General features: G+C 39.4%; 1 protein-coding gene across 2 annotated transcripts; it reads right to left on the bottom strand.

The window, feature by feature from the left end:
* Window positions 1–1,740: 1,740 nt before the first annotated feature.
* On the bottom strand, window positions 1,741–20,315 carry kcnk10b (potassium channel, subfamily K, member 10b). 2 transcript variants are annotated; one of them, XM_088314083.1, is made up of 7 exons: window positions 19,923–20,315; window positions 14,622–15,037; window positions 6,344–6,461; window positions 5,165–5,325; window positions 4,875–5,067; window positions 4,655–4,797; window positions 1,741–4,420 (listed from the first exon to the last, which is right to left on the bottom strand). In XM_088314083.1, the coding sequence occupies exons 1-7, from the start codon at window positions 20,098–20,100 to the stop codon at window positions 3,782–3,784; spliced, it is 1,848 nt and encodes a 615-aa protein (XP_088170209.1). In that variant the 5' UTR covers window positions 20,101–20,315; the 3' UTR covers window positions 1,741–3,781. The 2 variants fall into 2 exon arrangements, with proteins under 2 accessions (XP_088170209.1, XP_088170216.1); XM_088314090.1 differs by lacking the exon at window positions 19,923–20,315 and adding an exon at window positions 19,389–19,893.
* Window positions 20,316–20,672: the final 357 nt, after the last annotated feature.

The raw sequence follows: 20,672 nt of genomic DNA, 5'->3' as shown, positions 1-20,672 counted from the left end.
TGACAAGAAATTTGATTAGACTCAATGCAAATGTAAGTTAATTATTGTAAAGAAACTAAAAGAAGGCTCAGCGGCAATGTTGATAACAAGGGTCAATGTAGTGTGTAATTTCCAATCAATATTCTTCTTTCGGCTGCTCTGTCATTTGGTATCGGACTATCAGTCCCCCCCAAAAAAAAAAAAGTTGCCCAAGAAGAAAATGTCTATCGGTGGAAGTGTGAGCATAAATGGTTGTTTGTCTACATGCAGTTGTCTTTGTCATCGTTTTAATTTCTGGTAAATTCTCATTATTTGCAAACATTCTGAAATGGTCGATGACACTTGCATGACAGATAAGAATATTTTCTTGCTTACTCCGAACAAATGGGAGGTCAAACTGTAAGCGCAGCAAAAACAAGTCGTGATGAATTCACGAAGCAAACGTGTATGCAAGAGATGTACCCAAAGGAAAGCGGTGTCACGTCCACCTTGGATGAACACACACACGCACACGCACGCGCACGCACACGCAATTTATAGCCATCTCATGCTGCTTGATTCATTTGTTTTGTGGTGCTGCCAGCTGGCTGCACAAATTTGGACGCACGTGACTGCGGGCATGCAAGGGCCTCAGGCAGGCCCGCCAGAATCACGTTTAATTACATAATGACTTGTTTCCTTTAAAAAACAAAAAAAGGTGAATAGAATGTGAAAATATTCAATAGATAAGAAAAACGAGTTTTTTTTTTTAATCCCTCAGGATGGGTGGGGCCGAATGAATGACATGACTTTACAGTGTCACCCTGTGCGTATTTCCTGATGTTGAAGGGTAAATAAGAATGGGCAACGAGATAAAATATAATTTTCCCATATATGAATACAGTGTGTATGAAGGTCACTTTTGATTTCATTTTGCATTATGTGCTTTGACATGGATCATAACTCAGACACAACACTTACCAGAAGGAAACTGATGTCCGAGTAAATTGAAATGCATTTCTCATACAACCCAACTGTTTGCATTTAATCGCATTTGTTAGCTAGCTTTATTATAGAAAAAAAAAAGATTTTTCCGCCAGTCTCATTAGATTTTAGTTTTTATAATAAATATGCATTATATTTGAAAGAAAATGTCTTTTGTCAAAGTATGACTTTTAAAAAAAAAATCTTGAAAGATTTTATTTTAATCACTTTTCTTTCTTGGGGGTAAAAAGCTTTTGTGAAAAAGTTTTGATTTATCATAAAACATTTTCCTCAATTTCTTCTGATGTAATTTCAACAAAAAATGTTTTAGAATTGCATTTTTTTTATGCCGGCAAAATTGATTTCTTCTTGAGTCAAAGAGTACTCATCCTTTTAAAGATTGCAACTTTTTTTTAATGTTAAAATAGAAAACTGGGATCGTGGGGATTATTTTAATATTTTGTGGAAGAAAACTATTTTTTTTACTTTTTTCCTCATGAGATTGAGACTTTTTTTTCCTAAAAATATAATAAAAAAAAAACAAAACTTTACAGATTGATTCAGATTCCAACATAAGGGAAAAGCAAAATAAAAGTATATATTTCTTTTATTTTATTTTTTTTAATTTGCAATTTTCACCAGGTGGATTTATAGAATAGGCTTCACCGTGTGACTGTTGTTGAAATTTTAGAAGTCCAACACAAGAATCCAAGCTGTCATTTGAGACGCAAATGTAAGGAGAAGACGACTGCATTTCTTTTGCCATATTTATTATCTTCAAAAAAAGGCACTGGATACAGTTAACGTGAACTTTTCAACACATATCAAATCATCACAAGTCATGGTCATGAAGAGGTTATAACCATCGAGCCCATTTCTTAGTAAAATCGCCCTTTTAAAATGCCAATAATCCATTTTAGGACACATTGAGATGTGTTCTGCAGGATTAACAAAAACCTTTTGTACCATGTAAATAGATTTTAAATGTATTGGGATGGGTTGTAAATTGTGTTCCTTGATGAACCAATTAATCACTCAACTGTTATTTTCCATTAACCTTCGGTAAGAAGTACCAAATAAAGTCAACATAGTAGTGAACACTCACTTTTGATGATCCGTTATTGATTATCATACCAATCCCAGGTCCGATATTACACGTATCGGTGAATTTGAGTATTCGGGATGAAATGACCAACAACACAAGTGTCCCACTGATGTCGAAAAGAAATTATTTAAAATCTGCAAAAACATGCTTGGTGAGTACAAAAATGTGGTGTTACAAAAAAGTAAGTGCCGAACAATCCGGATTTCTTTCCCCCACAAATGCGAGAGAAGTGCATTGCATTTTAAGAACACAACTCCATGCGCGATTGCTGATTAGCATGATGTGGTTTACAGTCACTTAAAGTGTGTTTGGTGATCCAAGGCCTTTACCACCATACAATAAAGCGGCAATCGATAACCCACCTCCAAGCTGGATGATGATTTGCATTGACATGTCCAAGTTGTTTTTTATAACATTATTGAGAAGGCGCAAGCTAGCTAGCTAGCTAACACCGTGATGATAGCCAAAGAAAAAAAAAACAGTTGCAATGAGGTATTGAGACTACAGTCTTCTCAGTTTTGCTTTGTTTTTTTGGGCAACAGGTTTCGCGTCCCGTGATTTTATGGCACCATGACAGAAATTCCCGGGAGCAGCTCCAAGCGAACTGAGGAAAACGGAAAAGGCACATTTCTTCGACATGCCCGTGGACTGCTGCGAAAATGAAGACGCTGCAAAGGCTCGCCAGTGGGATGAGAGACTCACCTGTGACTTGTACCAGACTTTGTGGAGAGCAACACACATCGACCTTGGAGTCCAGGTATCGGGGTACAATTCTTTTAGATTGTACATTGAGAGGCTGGAGAGGACTCCTTCGGAAAATCACTTTGTCAGATGGGTTTTCTAGTAACCGTTTCATTGTTTTGGTTTATGACAGTTCTGGTACGCAAACCTTGGAGCGCTCCATGAAGTCGAGAAATATATCCCAATGGGGTACCATTCTTTTAAGTTCCTGGAGAGCCATATCCTGGCTGTTTTAGACCTCGCCCTACTCCAAACACACCTGATTGAGATAATTAGGACTCGTTTCAGGCTTCTCCAGAGCTTGTGGATGTGCTGATCGCTTGAATCGGGTGTTTTTGGAGTAGGGAGGGATCTGAAACAGGCAGGATATGGTTCTCCTGGAACCGGAGTGCCCTACCACAGTTTTAGATGGTACCTGGAGGGATGAGCGAATATGTGTCCGTCTGATAAGATTCTCCTGTGAATAGTTAATCAATCTGGTTTTGGACAGTTTCGGGATGTACTTCTTCAACTTGAAGGGCCAATAAAGAAGACCAGAAGTTTTTAATTCTTCTATGTTTCTATTATTCTCAAAGGGGTTAAGTTCTTCTAGGTTGCAGTTTGAAGGGCAGGAGTGGAATCTTTCAGACAGTCTATAAAACTTTGTCTGGTGCTTTCCTTGAGCAAGCAGCTAAGCGGTCTGGTTTTTCACAGTTCTGGTATGTGAACGTTCACCTTGGATCTTCTGGAGTTCAGAAATGATCTGTGAGGTACAATTCTTGCGGGGTACCTCATGAAGCGGGAAGGTGCTCAGTCAATGTCCCTCCATCTGATGAGTTTCTCTACAGAACAGCGAAACATTCTGGTTCTTTTAAGAACTGGTTGAGGTACAAATGCTCCTTGGAGTCCAGAAATTCTTCCAATTGATTATTCTGGACTATGCATCAAGGGGCATGAGTAGACTCCTACTAATAGTCTTTATCTGTCCATCAGATGAATTTCTCCAAAGAACACCTAATCATCCTGGTGTTTAGACAGTTCCGGTATGCACCCGTTCAACTTGGAGCGATCCGTAGAAAACTGTGACAGGTTTGTCAAACTGGTGTTTCTCTCTTTTCGCTCCTGGGTTTCCTCATCCAGCTCGCAATCTTCTTCCTCTCCCTCACCCCGTTCTTCGTCAACCATAGTGTTGCCATTGCCGACGCCGACGCTGGCCCGTCGAGAATCGCCAGGGATGTTTCTCCGGATTTCGCGGTTCTTGCTGCGCCTGGCCAGCTTGGTGAGAGTGCCAAAGCGCAGATTGAAGAGATTCTCCTCCGACGAGGACGCTGTCTGCGGCATCTGCTCAACGCTGCGGTGCTCGTAGTTCTCGCAGGCGCCCTTCAGCCGCAGGTTGTTTAGCTTTGTATCGATGCTCTCCTGGGAAGAGGTTTTATAGCGGCCCGTGTCCAGACTGGCAAAAACAGCCCTCTTCTCAGGCGACAGCATGTCCAAAGAGTGGGCCCGCTGTTCCAGACCAAGCTGGCGGCGCTCCATGCTGCGGATGGTGGCGGCCCGCTGGAGCTTGTCATGGATCTCGACGCTCAGCCGCCGCCGCGTTTCCCGGAACTCAGCTCGTACGTTCGCCTTCCATTCGGCTGCATGAGCAGCAACCTGGGAAAGTTTGAAAAGCACTTTGTGGAATCAATCGCTCCAGAGTGAATTCCTGAGAAAAATCTGAGAGCAGACCAATCCGAAGCATCTACACTACGAGATGTTTCCATCGTAGTTGACTATTGGCGAAACTGGGCTGATGGATTTTTAATCGCAGGGGACAAGCGACCAGAAACCAAGCTCATAATACTTTTGTCCTCAGGTGTGGTGAACATGTCATCGAAAGAACCCTACCTCGTCTTTGGTCTTCTTGGACAGCACTCGAAGCCAGTCTCCGATCATGCTGAGGACGGCGGCAAAGTAGGCCAAACCCACCAGGATCCAGAACCACACCAATGGCTTATACCACTTCATGTAGTCAATTCTGCGGTTTCCGCCTGGAAGCAAAAAAAAACAAAACAATCAGTCAAGATGCTCTTGATGATTGCGAGCACACGTCAGGTTGAATACCAACCCGCCACATAGTCGCCGATCCCCACTGTGGTGAGAGTGATGACGACAAAGTAAATGGCCTCCAGCGTGGTCCAGCCCTCAATGTGTTTAAAGATGACAGCAGGAACGGTGACAAACACGATGCAACCGGCAAAAATAAAGAGGATGGTGGACGTCACCCGGATCTTCGTCTGGCTGATCTGTTTGTGTTTTTGCTGCCGGGGGGAGCAATGGCCAAAGAACGCTGTCAGAGTAATGGAGGCATCACTCAAGCCAAACAGTAGAATGTTTCGTCAATATCTTGCAACTCACCCTGAAGATCTTCTCCACTCTCAAAATACTTTTCACAAAGATAGTCCCCAGCTGATCTCCGATCCCGGCCAACAGGAAACCAAAAAGAGGAATACCGAAAATAGCATAAAGAATGCAGAAGATCTTCCCGCCCTCCGTGCTGGGAGCGATGTTTCCATAACCTGTAGACACATCAAAAATTGCAAACTACCATTTTGATATATTCAAAGAAATGAAAACAAGATTCTGCCTTGGCATCATTGAATTTGGCCTTGCTGACAAGCTGATAAAACGTAATCAAACCTTAATAAGGACATCGAAAGGTGGTCCAAAGGGAGGAAATGAGGAGGTTGTCGAACATTAAGACTAAGATGATGCCCTTACGCAACATCGTCAATAGAAGCCCTTATGTAACGTTCCTGGAGAAAAGGGTCAGGCCGAAGTCAGACCACAGAAAATCGGTAATTAAATTGTCCTCATAGGAGAAGAAAAATTTGTCTCTCTCACTATGTTCGATAACAATGACTTTGTTTATAACGATAATCCGGATTTCCGACCGAATCCTAAAACAAATTCATCTGATCTGTACTGCTTTGCAGTAAAAAAAAAAAAAAAGAATAAATAAATAAATAAGGTTACATAAAGAGAGAGTTGAAACATTACAAGAATAAACATTGCAATATGAGAGAAAAAAAATGCAAGATGTGAGAAACAAGTGCTTGTTTTTACCTTTCAGGCTTTGTTGAAAACGGTAAAGTGGCGTTTTACATTAAACAAGTTCAAACGTTACGAGAATTAAGACTTTCAAAGATTTAAAAAAAAAAAAAAAAGAAAATCGCCATGCATTGACAAGTTGAGCAAAGCGTTTTTTTTTTTTGCGGAGAAAATTAGTAATTAAAAAGTATATATTTCACGAAATTATTTTTTTATTTATTTAAAATTAATAGAACCTGCTTTTTTGGGCGACAACAAATTTCTTTATAAAATAATGTTTTTGTGTCCAAATAGCATTTCTGTGCTTATTTACCATGTATTAAATATTAATTGGTGGCAATACACTGACTTTTTGATAAAATATGGCACTTTTGAAGCACCACCATCACTTTATAGGAAGGAGCAAGACATAGCCTTTTTGTGGCAAAATACAAAATTTTTCAGAGTTGAAATATGTTATCCAGAAGGGGGATGTTGTTAAGTTACCGATGGTGGTGATGACGGTTCCGGCAAAGAAGAAAGCGCTGCCCAGGTCCCAATAACTGGAGTTGTAGGAGGTGTCGCCGATTGGACTCACCCCAGCACTCACAGCGTCGATGGAATGCTGCAAACACACGCAAAAAAATACTTTCATTTTTATTTACTATGCATGTCATCTTATGTCCACGCAAACTACAAACTACATCCTGCATTTTTATCACTGTTCTGCATCGGAAAAAAATAAAACACACATTGCAGCTTTACATTCAATGTGACATTATTCATGCTTGTGCTTCATTACGGCTCCATAAAATCTCCATCTGCTCTCTTTCTCGCTCACCACTGTTTTGTGTGAATTCTTTGTTTTCCTGTCTCCATGGCAACGTGCACTTTGTCTCTTGCCTCGGATTTAAAAAGACAACTCAGACGACGCTGTGCATGAGCCAATGTTCCCGGTGGCGTGATCAAAAGGCAGGTTTTATTCAAAAAGTCTTCCAGTGTTGGTATAACCAGAAAAGAGAAAGGAGAAATGGAGAAATTAGCTCTGATGTCTAAATTCTAAACTATTGTTTTTCTGAGGGAAAGAATGTGTTTTTGTGAAAAAAAAATAAAATAAAATACTGTGTTCAAATTGTAATAGAGTGCCTTTTTGACGAAGACATTGATTTAGACTTTTTGTCTTTTTGGAGTTAAAATTCAATCTTGCAAATAAATAAATAAATAAATAAATTGTGGCAAAATACGTTTTGTTTTTTTTTCAGTTAAATTTTCTTTTTTTTTTCGGCAACATTTTGTGGTTTTGTGGCAATGCAAAATAATTCTATTTGTCTATCTTCTATTTTTGGCTCAACACTCATTTTTGGGGGGTGGGGGAGCATACATAATTAGTTGCAAAATAATTTTGCGGAAAACAACTGCTTTGCAGCAATATGCCACATTTACGTGGTAAAATATGGAATATTTAATTCAAATATGACAATTTCATTGCAAACCGCTGCTTTCTGAGGCAAAACGATGGCTTCTTGTGCTAATACAAATGAAAAGTCTACCCACCGCAAATGAGACCAAGTTAAGTAAAAAAAAAATCCCAAAAATTCAATCAAAACTTTTTCCATCGTTAATTTGACCTGAAACACAAACAACTGAATTTAAGAAAAAAAAGAAAAATTTTGAAAAGGAAAATAAAAGTAAGCAACTGACGTAATGAGGTTGCAGATTTGTGCACACACCTTTAATTTCTGGGGACGTTGCTGTGTTCAGATTACCCAATCGGATTCAGTCTCATGATCGATGGGAATCAGCCCCGATCACCCACCATGTAAAGTGCTTCTGACAAACCGAAAAGAACAAAAACCTGATAACGTGGGGTGTGTAGACTTTTTATATCCACTGTATGATGTTTTAATGGCAGTACATTGCATTGAATGCTGTGCTTTTCTGTGAAAACACCGCATTTGTGTGCTGGTAAATTCTTTTGATAGCACCCTTGAACGTACTGCGCCCTCGTTCCGGGCCGCCCCCACACATTATGTGCAAGCTTTTTAAGAGCGACTGCATTATGAAATATGCATCTACTCTCGTGACATACATTTCAAAGCAGACTGACGAACCACTTCAGGCGCACATACTACTATTCATAGTACTGCACTGTTTTCACTTCATGTCAAATCCATCCACCCTTTTTTAGATGAATTTAATAAGCCATAACAAATATCAAATTAGACTGCGAACAACCTACTTCCCGAGTGGTGGAATGGCTATAAATAGCCTTGCAATATGTCTGAATATTTTATGAGCTGTTCTATTTATAGCCATCTGTTTGCCAGCCAACACGGTGCTGCATTGAAGATGTGGAAAATCCTGCATAGTGCACGTGCACTTTGCAGGCACGAGGACTCCTGAAGGACCCGTTTGTTTTTTTTTTTGTTTTGTTTTTTTGCACAGCAGCAGAACAATGTGCTTTAATTTTGAGGGCGAAATAATTGCATTTTGCAGTAAAACGTTGGTTACTGCGGCACTTTCATGGCAATATAGTGCATTTCTGTGTGGGAATGTTGCACTTATGGCAAATCATTGCACGTATTGTTGGATAAAGACTGTGTTTTTGTGATAAAAACATGTTTTGGGGGGAAAAATATTGCCTTGTTTTTCGGGGGCAATCTTATTTTGGATGAAAAATATATTTTTTTTGCATGGGGAGGGACATTGCAATGTTGTGTCAAAAATTGCCTTTTTCTGTCGTAATATAGCACTTTTTTTTTTTAATTTTTATACAATGATAAAACAATGCGATTTTGTAGTAAAATGCGTTTTGGATTTTGCAGGCTTCAATAATCTATTTTGTTCCTCAAAACACTCAGATTGAAAATCCTCTTTTCATATTGAATTGAATAGAAATTCCATTACTCTGTTAAACAACAAAAAATACTGTAATGTGTATTTTAATTAGAAAAAATAGCTGTCCCGAATTTTGTATTTTATTAAATAAAATCAAGTAAAATAGAATTGAGAAAAATTGAACATTGCATTAGTCAACTGTGCTACCTTTTCTGATGTGCCTTGGTCACACAGTGACCGGCTCCTCTCATCTCATCAGTACAGCATTAATATTAGTTATTTGCAGAGAATAAAAAATATTTGACTGTTATGTTGTCTTTCTACACAATACATCATCATTATACTGCTGCACCATTTGCGTTCCAACTGTATAGCACCGCAAGATGCTATTTAGCGTTAGCATTAAGCAAGGAGACTAAATGGCGAAGCTGAGTGATTGTTTTAAAGACGCATAATTACGAAACATATTTGAAAAGATTCAATTTTCGTATCAAACATTTTGCGATTGGCTGGCGACCAGTTCAGAGCGTTAGCCGCCACTCGCTCAAACATTTCCGTATCAAAACATGGCATTTTTAGATCAAAATATTGCATTTTCATTTTAAAATATGGTATTTTCGACACAAACCATGGCTTTTCTTTGTAGTGAAACATTGCCTTATCATACACAGGGTTACAGGAGGGATAAAATGTCTTTCTGGCTCAATCGGCAAGAGAACTTACCCTTCGACGCTTGCTCCATAAAAAATAAATATATAAATAAAAGTGTGACACGCCGCCAAACACTGCAGTACTTTCACTAATGTCTTTATCGTCATGCTGGCCAGCTTGAGCTACGCCGATAGCTGCCAAACAAAAGTGTCTCCTTGGATGCTGTGAGATTGTCAGGAACAAAAAGAGGCTTACAATATGATGGGGGGGGGTGGCTTAAAAAAAAAACAGCAACATTGAACTGAAAGTCATTTTTAAAATATTTGTTCAACTATAGTCGTCGTTTCTGCAATTTGTAGATTGTGAAGTAACATGCAAAAGACAGCAGCTCTCTTGCTTGGAGCCTGTGAGATATATTTTGGTTTTGTTGTTTGAAAACACACCCTAAAAAAAATCCCCATATTTGGAGATATTACACGTTTGTTTTTTTTAAAGCAGTCATGAGCATTTTCATTTTTATAAGATTTGTGTACATTGGATTTTTATTTTTTTTTTCATTATTATTTTTTTTAATAATAATAAACAAAAACAATTTTGGCTTTCACTGAAAAAAAACTGTACATACATATAGTTTTGTATTTTGAAGCCAAAACATATTATCTATCTTCATTATTTTTGTATAGTATGTATGTAGTTTAGAAAAAAAATGACCACATTTGGATATATGCATTTAAAAAAAAAAAAACATATATATATATATATATATATATGTATATATATATATATATATATATATATATATATATATATATATGTATATATATATATATATATATTTTTTTTTTTTACTTGTCAAAATCAAAATAATGTTATTTAAAAGCGCTTTAACTGTTTTATCTTCTTAGCAAGTAAAAATATAAAAGTATTGTTTATTCATATTACTATGGCTTGTTACAGTTTATAATAAAACAAAGTGCAGCGCTACACCACTACTAATTAATACCGCAATCAAAACTGAGCATTATGCTCATAAATGTGCGCCTTCTGTGGCGGACGGTGAGGGTATTACAACATCCGAAAAAAAAATCGTCTACGTGCGGTGACGTAATGGTGCTGCAGGTGTGCGGAATCGTGACTCATCACTAAATGCAGCCTGTACGTAATGGCACGGCGTCACATTGTGCCACAGCACGTTTGGCAGCGGTAATTATAAGGATGGGCAATGTGGGGGACGCTCACAGCGGGTAGGTGGATGCTGAAAGAGCAAACATGGCGGCACAGGCATTTGAGAGTCTGTCAATGATTATTATTATTTTATTTTTTTTAAGCCATTCTTCTTCCTGAGGCTGTCTTCCAAACGCCCCCACAAAAAAAAAGACTGACATGAATGAGTCGCCCCCACGCTACACTGCTGAAAGAACACAAACACATTGATGATGGAACCTTCAATGGAGCAGCAGCACGGCCTGGTATTCGGATTCAGATATATCCACAGAGGCGGATGGCACGGAGGCGTAGCAAAAACAATTCTTCAAGAAATATGGCCAGTGTGCTAGCTTCGAGTTATTTATTGCCACTCCACGTGAAGTTTAACATGAAACAAAAAGAAATACACATTATTGTATTTCACCAAACCACGTAACTTAGCCCTATAATATCTCACACGCTAAATGCTAACACATTGTGAAACGCTTTAGGTGGGCTAGCAAAGCTAGCATCGACGTAGCAGTAGTTATGAACCGTTACTGAAACCGATACTTGTGGTGATGGACATCTTCATGTTTCTTAATTAAAGCAGTGTGTTTTATATGTATTTAACAGAGCGGGGCAGTCCGTCCTGGGGTCGGAAAGGTACGGCCCGCGGGCCCGGCCGGACGGCAAATTTTAGGGCTGGGGACAGGTAGTGATGAATTTAAAAAGATGGACGATTCTACAGCAAATTGCTCTGTTGTTTTGTTTTGTTTTTTGCCAATGACAGCAATTCTCATTTTTTTTAAGATTGTATTTATTATTTAACTATTATTAGACATAAAATGATATTGAATCATTATTATTATTATTATAATTATTATTATTATTTTCAACAGTTAAGCACAATGCTAGATTTAAAATAATGCATATTGTAAAAGTGGCTTACGATAAATTACAAATATTTTTAAAGTATATAGCCACCGCCCCGTTTTTTGATGAACACATGAGCTTAGCACACTACTGTATTTTTTTTTTTAGGTGGTACTTGGCGTTAAACGTTTGACAAACCACTGGACTACGGCACCTCATGTGGGTGGAGCATCGTGTCAGCTTGAGGATCATTTGGAGAATTTGCCAAGAAAAAAAATAGGATGCCAGGATCTTTAGTTGCGGCTTTAATTAGGTGTAATCATTCCTTCAGCGCTTGAAAGCCATTAGTTAGCAAATAGCCTGTTAGCTTTCACTTCCTGCTGATGTTTAGCTTGTTAGCTTTCATTGCTGGTGTTCTATATCCTCACGCGTTTCCCAAATGGGCTCATTTGCCGGCCCGGTGCTCCCGGCACCGCAGGAGCTCTCCCACTCCTACCGTGCACGATGAATAATTGATTCCCTCCGGACTCCCCCTTTGCCTAACACAACACGCTAAAGGTTTTCATTTCCTACCCCTGCCTTTCACGAGATGCTCTCATCGATTTCCACAAACTCTGGCGAGCATCTCGTTGTGAGACTGAGGATAGTAAGGAAGAGGGATGGATGCTTGCGTGTGTGGGTGGGCATGGAGTGTAAAAAATATATATATATTTATATATGGAGAGACAGACCAAAATTCACCAGTGCTCAAGATGTTAACAAAACTGTTCTAGCGGAAAGTGGGCCACTGCATGTGCTCGGTTCCCTCGTCGTCGGGGTTATTCCAAGTTTAAGAGGATGTCAAGGGGGCGTAATTATTTTTATTATTAGTCGAAGAAGTGAGAGCATATTACAGTTGAATACCATCAGAATTTTCTGGAAGGATATGATTCAAAGGAGCATGGCGGACTCGTGATTAGCACGTCTGTTTCGCAGTTTGAGGTTCTCGCTCTACAATTTGTAAGGAATTCTGGTTTCCTTCCAGGTAGCTGACTGAAACAGGTTTAAAACTATCTAGAATTTGTTGTCCTAAATTTCCATATACATATACGGAAGAAGGACGGTTGAATAGTTGTTTGGAAATTGTACTTTACTTTAATGCAATTGCACTCCACAAATATGCCGTATATAAAATAAACTAAAACTAATACTAAAACTGATAAAAAACTGCTCTTAAAACTTATTTTGAAAAACTGAATTAAGGTGTCAATCTCAACGCCCAACACGTCATTTTGAGGTGAAATACAGGCAAAGATTTTTGGAATCAAACCATTTTCTTCCAAGTAAATTGTTGCTCTCTTAGAAGTGTTTAACATGCAAATAGTTAAAGTTATTGTGGAATAACAATAATTTGAAAACGCAATTATACCTGCATTTTTCTTCACAAAATCAGGGCAACAATGCACAAGGAAGTAAATGTGGGAATATGTGGAACCGTAAATAAGCATCGGGCTGCGTCGTTGAATACAAGCAGCACAATTAATTCACGATAATTACGTTAAATACTTTCAGAAGACATCTGCTAAGTAGCATGTAACTAAATGACTAGCATCAAACTCACCATTTTTTATCTTTCTTTTTTTAATACTTACTGTTTTGTGACAGTTAAAAAAGTGAAAATCTGACATAAAACCTTACACTGAATCTGCTCCTAAATTTGCATAATAACGGGTGGGTAGCAATTCAACCAAAACGAGAGAGCGAGAACGAGAGAGAGCGAGAGAAAAACAATACATATAATAGACTGCAAAATTTCTTTTACTGCCGCATTGACTTTGACTCGATCTTTTATGAAACTACGGGTAAAAGGTCGCAAGGTTCATAAAACGAAGTGAGTGCTGCTCAAGTATAACACATTTCGCACCAAAAAAAAAAAAAAAAGTCGTGTAAGGTGTGTGTGAGCTGTCTTTCAAATCCCACTTGACTGAATATAGGTCGACGGATGACTGCTTGGCTGGCACATGATGTGGTATGCTTTGGATCGTGACCTTTTTCCGTTCCATAGAGACGCGGTTGGTCTATTCTCAGATAAACATCTTCATTCTAATAAACACCTGATCAGTCCCCAGAGGCTGAACTTTAAATGCCAGTTGTTCACATTCACGCAATGCTTCACGAAGGATCGACGGCTATCTAACCTTTCCTCCCCACGGATGACTTTTATGTTGTGTTATGTAACAATGTTTACCATAAGTTGTCAACATATGTGAAGTGTCACGGAGCGTTATGTGTTGTATCGCATTGATTTGAGTTTCGGTTGGAGGACTGCGTTGCTAGTTATGTTTACTTCTTTTTAACAGTACGACCACTCCGAAAAAAAAAATAAAAAATAAAAAACTTTTTTACAAATTAATGCCATGATTATCAGTTTATTTTGTGCAATGGAAATTTAATACACTTCTACTGGTTGTCAACCAGCAACAAAATATATCAAATTCAAGCAACGTTTCCAAGAAAAGGTCCATCGCAAAACTGGGAACTGCATACCTCGGGTATCTCAGGCCTACAAGCTGTCGCCAAGCTAAAATGTCACAGGAAGAAATGAATTGGCAAAAATGATGACATAAATGAATGTCATAGCAATCCCCCAGATAGCGTGCAAATATGCCACCTGAAGGATGTAAGCGGAGGAATAATCGAACTGCACACAACCGAAGTCCGATGATAAGACTTGCCACACCATCGCTTGTCGGTTCGTGAAATAAAGAAAATCTGGAAATTGTTATGATAATTAGTGGAAGACAGTTAACCAATATTAAGCGTCATCGTCAGAATTGTGGTGACAGAACATGTAACTCGGGATCAGGCTATTTCCTGGTGCATGGATAAGGCTGACGGCCATTTTTCATTCTGAGTGGAATGATAAATCCTTCGACTGCGTTTTTGAAAAATTAGTGAGGTCTTTTTTTTGTGTAATCAGACTAACAAAGAAAGAAATAATCAAAATAATACATCTCACCTTTGCCTAAATACAAATTGCCGCACAGAGGCGTGCGATCATTCTCGTCACCCAAAACGCAGCCGTTAACATAATGGAAGTCGAGATTGAAGGCTTCCTTTTTACTGAGGACATTCTGCACATAAACGATTCAGCCGCCGTAAATCTCCAGGGGACGTGACCAGCCAATGAAACCGGGACTAATCACCCAATTAACCCCGCCGATGGCCATTTATAAAATCGCTCTCATCAACTCACCTTGATGAGAGCCTCCAGCTCGTCGGGCGTTACACACGAGTGTCTTGCCAGGAAGGAAGCCTTCTCCAGAGTGATGCTGGTCTTCTGGTCGCTCTCAAAGGGCTGCTCCAGCGCCCTAAACGCCAGACCCCCACACACCAGATACAGGACCACCACGATGAACACGGCCAGCACGGTCTTCCACTTCATGACCGAGTGCAGAGCTGCCAGCGAGCCGTCGCAGCCGGTGTCCAAGCTGGCCACCACACTGGCCGAGCGCGACGAGATGGACAGGCGAGGCAGGGTGCAGTGGCCGTTGGCTTTGTGCTCACAGCCCATCGGGTTCTGCATGGTGGCCACGCTAGCCTGGACCAGGCTGGACTTCACCATGCCCGACTGGGCCTTCTTGGGAGGGACCAAGTTGCTCTGGACCGCCACTGGAAAATATTACAGGAAAAGATTAAGTTGGGTGGTCCAGACTCCAGACCAAAATAATTAATATAAGAGATTCATTTTTAAGGAACCTTTTTGGTGTAATAATACTTTTATTACTGCGGTAGCTCAAAACTTGAAAAAGAGGACAGCTTGTGGTCGATGCGTGTCGATAAATTTTCCTCTATTGTCATCTGGCCCGGAACGGCCGATAACAAAGGCAACCTTTAAATCGTCTAGCCATTTGAGGAATGGGTTTTAGGCGCTGCGCATCAAAGCCATTAGTCACGCGGAAGGGAACCTCAGAAGCCTGTGGGGTGTTGCCTACATCGTTAATGTAGAAGAAAACATGCATCATCTTTTACAAGATTCCATTAGATTAAGAAAATTTCCAGACTTTTGATGCCTTAGGTGAAAAAATACATACATGAATATTACATTGATCAGAGAGTGCTACTCATATACTTGACTTGGGATGACGGGCCAATAAGGTAATTATGGTACTTTTACTTTAATCTGATTTAGTTTTACCTTGCATGGTTAATTTCTTTTTACGCTTGTATGACAGATAAAAATGCTAAACAACCCCGTTCGTTGTTCCTTATGTGCTTTGAAAAGGATGTAGCGATGATATTTTGGGCACTTTTACTTTGTTTTTGTTTTATTTCTATTTATTAAACAGGTGTTAAATTACTTTTATGCTTGTAAGATCGTTAAGAGAGTTTAAAAGCCTTCCTTGCTGCTTTTCTATATCTTACAAAAGGTATCAAGAGGACAAATATTGAGTAGTTATTCATTATTTTGGATTTATGTCCCATACCCAACCAACTCCTCGAAACAAATATGACAGTCACAAAGATGCGGAGCGCAAGAGTGCGAATGAGGTTTGTTCCAGGGAGGCGATCTTTTTGTTTGAAGGCACCGACTCGCTGATGTGTGATGTGACACGTGCACACATTTTTAGACGCGCACACGCGCGCGCGCACTCACACACGCACACGATCGCAAACGCACGCGCACAATAGCGCGATGCGTCAAGGACGTCCAGGAAGCGTCACGTACACTCTCACAGCACTTATGAATCTTGTTAGTTCATCCTTGTTGGATGACTGAATCAATTAGGACTAAGTGATTTTTCTGTTCATCTCAACAACACTCCGTAATGATAGCAGCAGGCTATTTTTAGAACACAAAATAAATGACAACTTTGAGAATGAAGCAGCAGAAAACTACAGAGCCTGAATCAGTATTCAGGGATGCGTGCGATGAGGTCATAATGACGGGAATCTAAGTCTACGAAGACATAAATTGTATTCTGTTTTATTGAAAATTATTATATGTAAATTGCCTAGTTAACATAACATTCGCTGTAAGATGTAATCTTTCAGTGCGAATGCTAGCATTAGCAGCTAACATTAGCCACAGGTTGACCGACTAGCTAGCACATCATTATCAGTAAATTGAGGAACTTTTATGCCACTGCTAACATAAGCTTCTATCATTCGCCGTAAATAAAAATAAACTAGCGTGATGTTAGCAGTAAGTTGGCGCGTTTTAGCTTCTTATATTAGCGGCTAGCACTAGCCACAGGTTGACATACTAGCATGTTGCTAGTTTGCACGATGGAATATTTTAGTGCCACTACGCCAACATTAGTTATTAAAATTAGCCTCAGGTTGACTAGCTAGCAGGCTGTTTATCTTTGGACACGTTCGGAAATTTGTCTGTTTGGAAACTCATCGCATTGTTCAAACGTCCTCTTCTCCCTCTTCCAACATACCTGATCAGAATGGTTATCAGGCATCTTCGAGTTTGCTGAGGAGCAAATCATTTGAAGCAGGTGTATTGGAAGAGAGAGACATCGAAAATAGCCTGGATCAGGATTCTTGAGCCCTGTACTTGGGCACCGCTGCGTAGCTGTTAGCGCTAGCGGCATATTGACGGACAAGTGTGTCGCAAGCTTTAATTGGCAACAGGATAACATTTTTCCATTTTCTGTCAAAATGCCAAAAGTTGATTGCACGGCCACTTCACCCTAAGTACAAAGCACCAAGAATTTTTCAAATTGGATGAGTCCCAAAACAAAGGAGATTGTCGTCGACTTCAGGAGGAACAAGACGCTGCCGCCCCCCCTCTGCATCGAAGGCGTGTGTGTGGAGAGGGTCCACACGTTCAAGTTCCTGGGAGTACAGATCTCCGATGACCTTTCTTGGAGTCACAACACCACAGCAGTGGTAAAGAAGGTCCGCCAACGTCTGCACTTCCTGAGAGTCCTCAGGAAATTCAACCTGGACAGGAAGCTGCTGCTGGCCTTCTACCACTCGTCCATCGAGAGCCTGCTGACGTACTGTGTCTCCACCTGGTACAGCGGCTGCACTGAGGCGGACAGAGTGAGGCTCCAGAGGACAGTCAAAACAGCGCAAAGGATTATTGGCTGCCCTCTTCCCCCACTGTCGGACATCTACACCGCCCGGTGCCTCAGAAGGGCTCTCAACATCGTCAATGACAATACCCACCCAAACTCACACCTGTTCGACCTGTTGCCCTCTGGCAGGCGCTACAGATGCATCAAATCAAGGACCAATAGACTGAGAAACAGTTTCTTTCCGAGAGCCATCTCCATACTGAACTCTCACACACACACGAGACCACCCTAACCTCGCAAAACAGCATTGTGATGTGTTTCTATATGCCCTATTCAGTACTGAATTCCATTGCACTGTCTTCTTTATTTATCTAATTTATATATTTGTCTGTATTATTGTTGTATTGCACTGGAGAGGGGAGCCCTCTAATCTCGTTGCACACTTGAGTACAATGACAATAAAGGGATTTCTATTCTATTTCTATTTCTATTCTAGAAATTGAGTTTTGAGGAATGTTTTTCTGCAATATCCTTTTGCCGTGCACATACCATGTTTTTCTAATGGTATATTTTTTTATTTTACAAAATTTCACAGACATTGTTATATTGCTACTTCAAATTGAGTACTTCAGTGCCAGTGCAAATAACAGTTGCTAGTTCTAGCCTAAAGTTAAATGCCTAGCTCATAGTTAGCTATGCGATGGAATGCTGTATTTCATTGTCAAAGTAATGGCAGCTGCTAGAACCCGACACTCGTTAGCGGATTTCAGTGCCACTGCTAAAATGAATGTGCCATTAGCATTAACATGGGGAACAGTATGCCAGTACTACTGCTAACTGTTAGCAGTCCACGGTAGCCAGAGATGATACCACTTGAAGCCAGGAGTTGGCTGCTGGTAGCCATAATTAGTAGATAGCTGCCAGCAGGTTTGCTGCCGTATGCACTTAAAGTACATCGGTAGAAGGGTTTTACTGTACTTTATACTTACCCAGGCCCCTGTGTAATTGATCCATGAGTCACTACTGCAGTTGTTTTGCTGGCTCAGTATTACAGCTGTTAACTTATCAGGTGATACACAATGTTCACAATTTCTTGTGGGAACATTTGGTTTAGAAGTTGCATTCACCCTTAGAGCTTCCATTGTATTGTATTATAATATAAATTGTATTAACGTTGCTTGTGACGTATGCATCCATCTCAAATCCAAGGGACTAACTCTGCCTCCTATTGATTGTGACTAATTGAATAAGGCTTGAGTGGAAAGTCATATTTCCATCTGATGCCTCATCTTCGTGGGGAGCAAGCTGAGTCCCATAACAACATGAAACTGCTGGAACTGGGAGTGAAATTGATTCACCAATATTGCCCCAATTATTGTATTTATTTGTAGTTGAGATGATTCTCGACCCCTAACGGTGGTTTTGCAGTTTCAAGTAAGCAAGTAAAGTTAGAAGTATAAACAAAAGGCCTTGTTTTTATTCTGCTTGAATTATTTTTGCACCCTTCCCGGTTGCAGACACACCAGCTGAGACTCGCTATATTAAAAAAAACTACCAAAAATGAATAGCTACTACTTCCGGTTACAAAATAAGACATAACTACATCTTATCAGTTAAATGTCACTTGATAGTGAACACAAGATTCGAAACTTCAAAGGATCGTACTCTTTAATGTAAACAAGAGTATTTTACATGTCCAATGAATGCGAGTTTACCTGTTTTCCGATTTTAAATATTTTAGTTTTGATACTGCTTTCGGTTGTTTATGCTAACTTGCTTTCTCCCCACACTCCCGCATCACGTTATTAAATACAAATTAAAAAAATTGTCGTTAAAAAGTATTTCTACCCGGTATGCAAGTCCATTAAGTGTATTCAATGATATATGAAAAATAAATGACAGAATTACACACAAAAAAAAATAATATGAAAAACACTATATGTATCAATCCAAAACTGTTATTTAAAAAAAATATTTAGGTATGTACTGACCTTGTTCGGGGTCCCAATTAACTTGTTTTCTCGGGTTTTCAATTGGGAATTTCATCTTTTTAAAAGATAATTTCAATAAATAAATAAATGATAACCGTCGGCAAAAAAATCTTAACCGTCTCAGAAAAGCAAAATAAACGTAGAATTTAAAATAATATTTCTCCACATCTTCAGACTTCCGCGTCTTCTTTCTGTCTGCTAATGACACGCGAACAAATAACCGCGTTGTCTGCTGTTCGAGTGTCCCCTCCTTTTTTTCTGCATCTCCTCCAGACCAAGTGAGATACTTTTGTTTTCGAGCGAGGGGAAAATCACAAGCCACCCCATACAAACACAAATACACGCACACTGGGGACTGGCAAGCCCAGTGGGTGCCCACCCAACTTTATGCACTCGCATCTCTGAGAACAACGAGGGCGTGAAAGGGAAAAAAAGGATGCTTTGCTCCCTTTATCTTGCTCCCAATGGTCATTTAGAAGACACATCTACTCCAGTCAGGTACACCAACATCAAATATCCATTCCCAATACTCACTCTTGTGTTTTATTCCTGGCAGGTGCAAAAAAAATGTCGATTTTTTAAAACAAATTATTATTCCCTCATCGTTGCAGGCAGCTGGTAAGTGTGTGTGAGCACATGGTGCAAAGCGGCAAATCACGCCCAACCATTGGTGGACCTCCACGGTGACATCATTCATATGTATGAGGAGCATATAAATTATTGATGAGCTCCAGACATTGGGTGGGAAACCTTAAAGACAAGAAAAATCGGATGCAATGATTAGTTAAAACCATTTGTGGTTGAATATTAATTTCAAGTTAACAATAAATTTAATATTGTCATGATTATATTGCCACGACGTGTTCTATGACTTTTACATGACGCGGGCTAGTATTTTATTACGGTGCATGCGGTTACGTTTTCATTCATCCATGTGTCAGAGACGCTCTACAATTTCAGTGTGTTGTTAAAAAAAAACTAATTCAAACAATGTAAGGAACACAGGTTTAAGAATTTGTATAAATTAGCATTAACAAAGTGTGACTTGAGGAGAATTTGAAATAGGAGAAGCGGGATATATATATATGTATATATATATATATATATATATATATATATATATATATATATGTATATATATATATATATATATATATATATATATATATGTGTATATATATATATATATATATATATATATAAAATTTAGTAGTGTGCTCGAGGTATATGGGAGCTGTTACAGAAGGGGCCTATCAAAATTAGTTAGAAAATATTATGTTCATA

This window comes from Idiotropiscis lumnitzeri, chromosome 1 (assembly GCF_059441095.1).
Source record: "Idiotropiscis lumnitzeri isolate Australia: NSW breed Sydney's pygmy pipehorse chromosome 1, RoL_Ilum_1.0, whole genome shotgun sequence".
Lineage (NCBI taxonomy): Eukaryota > Metazoa > Chordata > Actinopteri > Syngnathiformes > Syngnathidae > Idiotropiscis > Idiotropiscis lumnitzeri.
Note: the sequence above shows the minus strand (reverse complement) of the source record. Positions and strands in the feature narration are given on the sequence as shown.

Excerpts from the sequence above, each read along its gene's own strand:
- kcnk10b (XM_088314083.1), bottom strand. The coding sequence starts at position 20,100 with ATGCTCCTCATACATATGAATGATGTCACCGTGGAGGTCCACCAATGG. Across the intron at positions 6,462-14,621 it reads AGCTGGAGGCTCTCATCAAG|CATTCCATCGACGCTGTGAG; the intron begins GTGAGTTGATGA and ends GTGTGTTTGCAG. Across the intron at positions 4,421-4,654 it reads CCAAGAAGACCAAAGACGAG|GTTGCTGCTCATGCAGCCGA; the intron begins GTAGGGTTCTTT and ends AAACTTTCCCAG.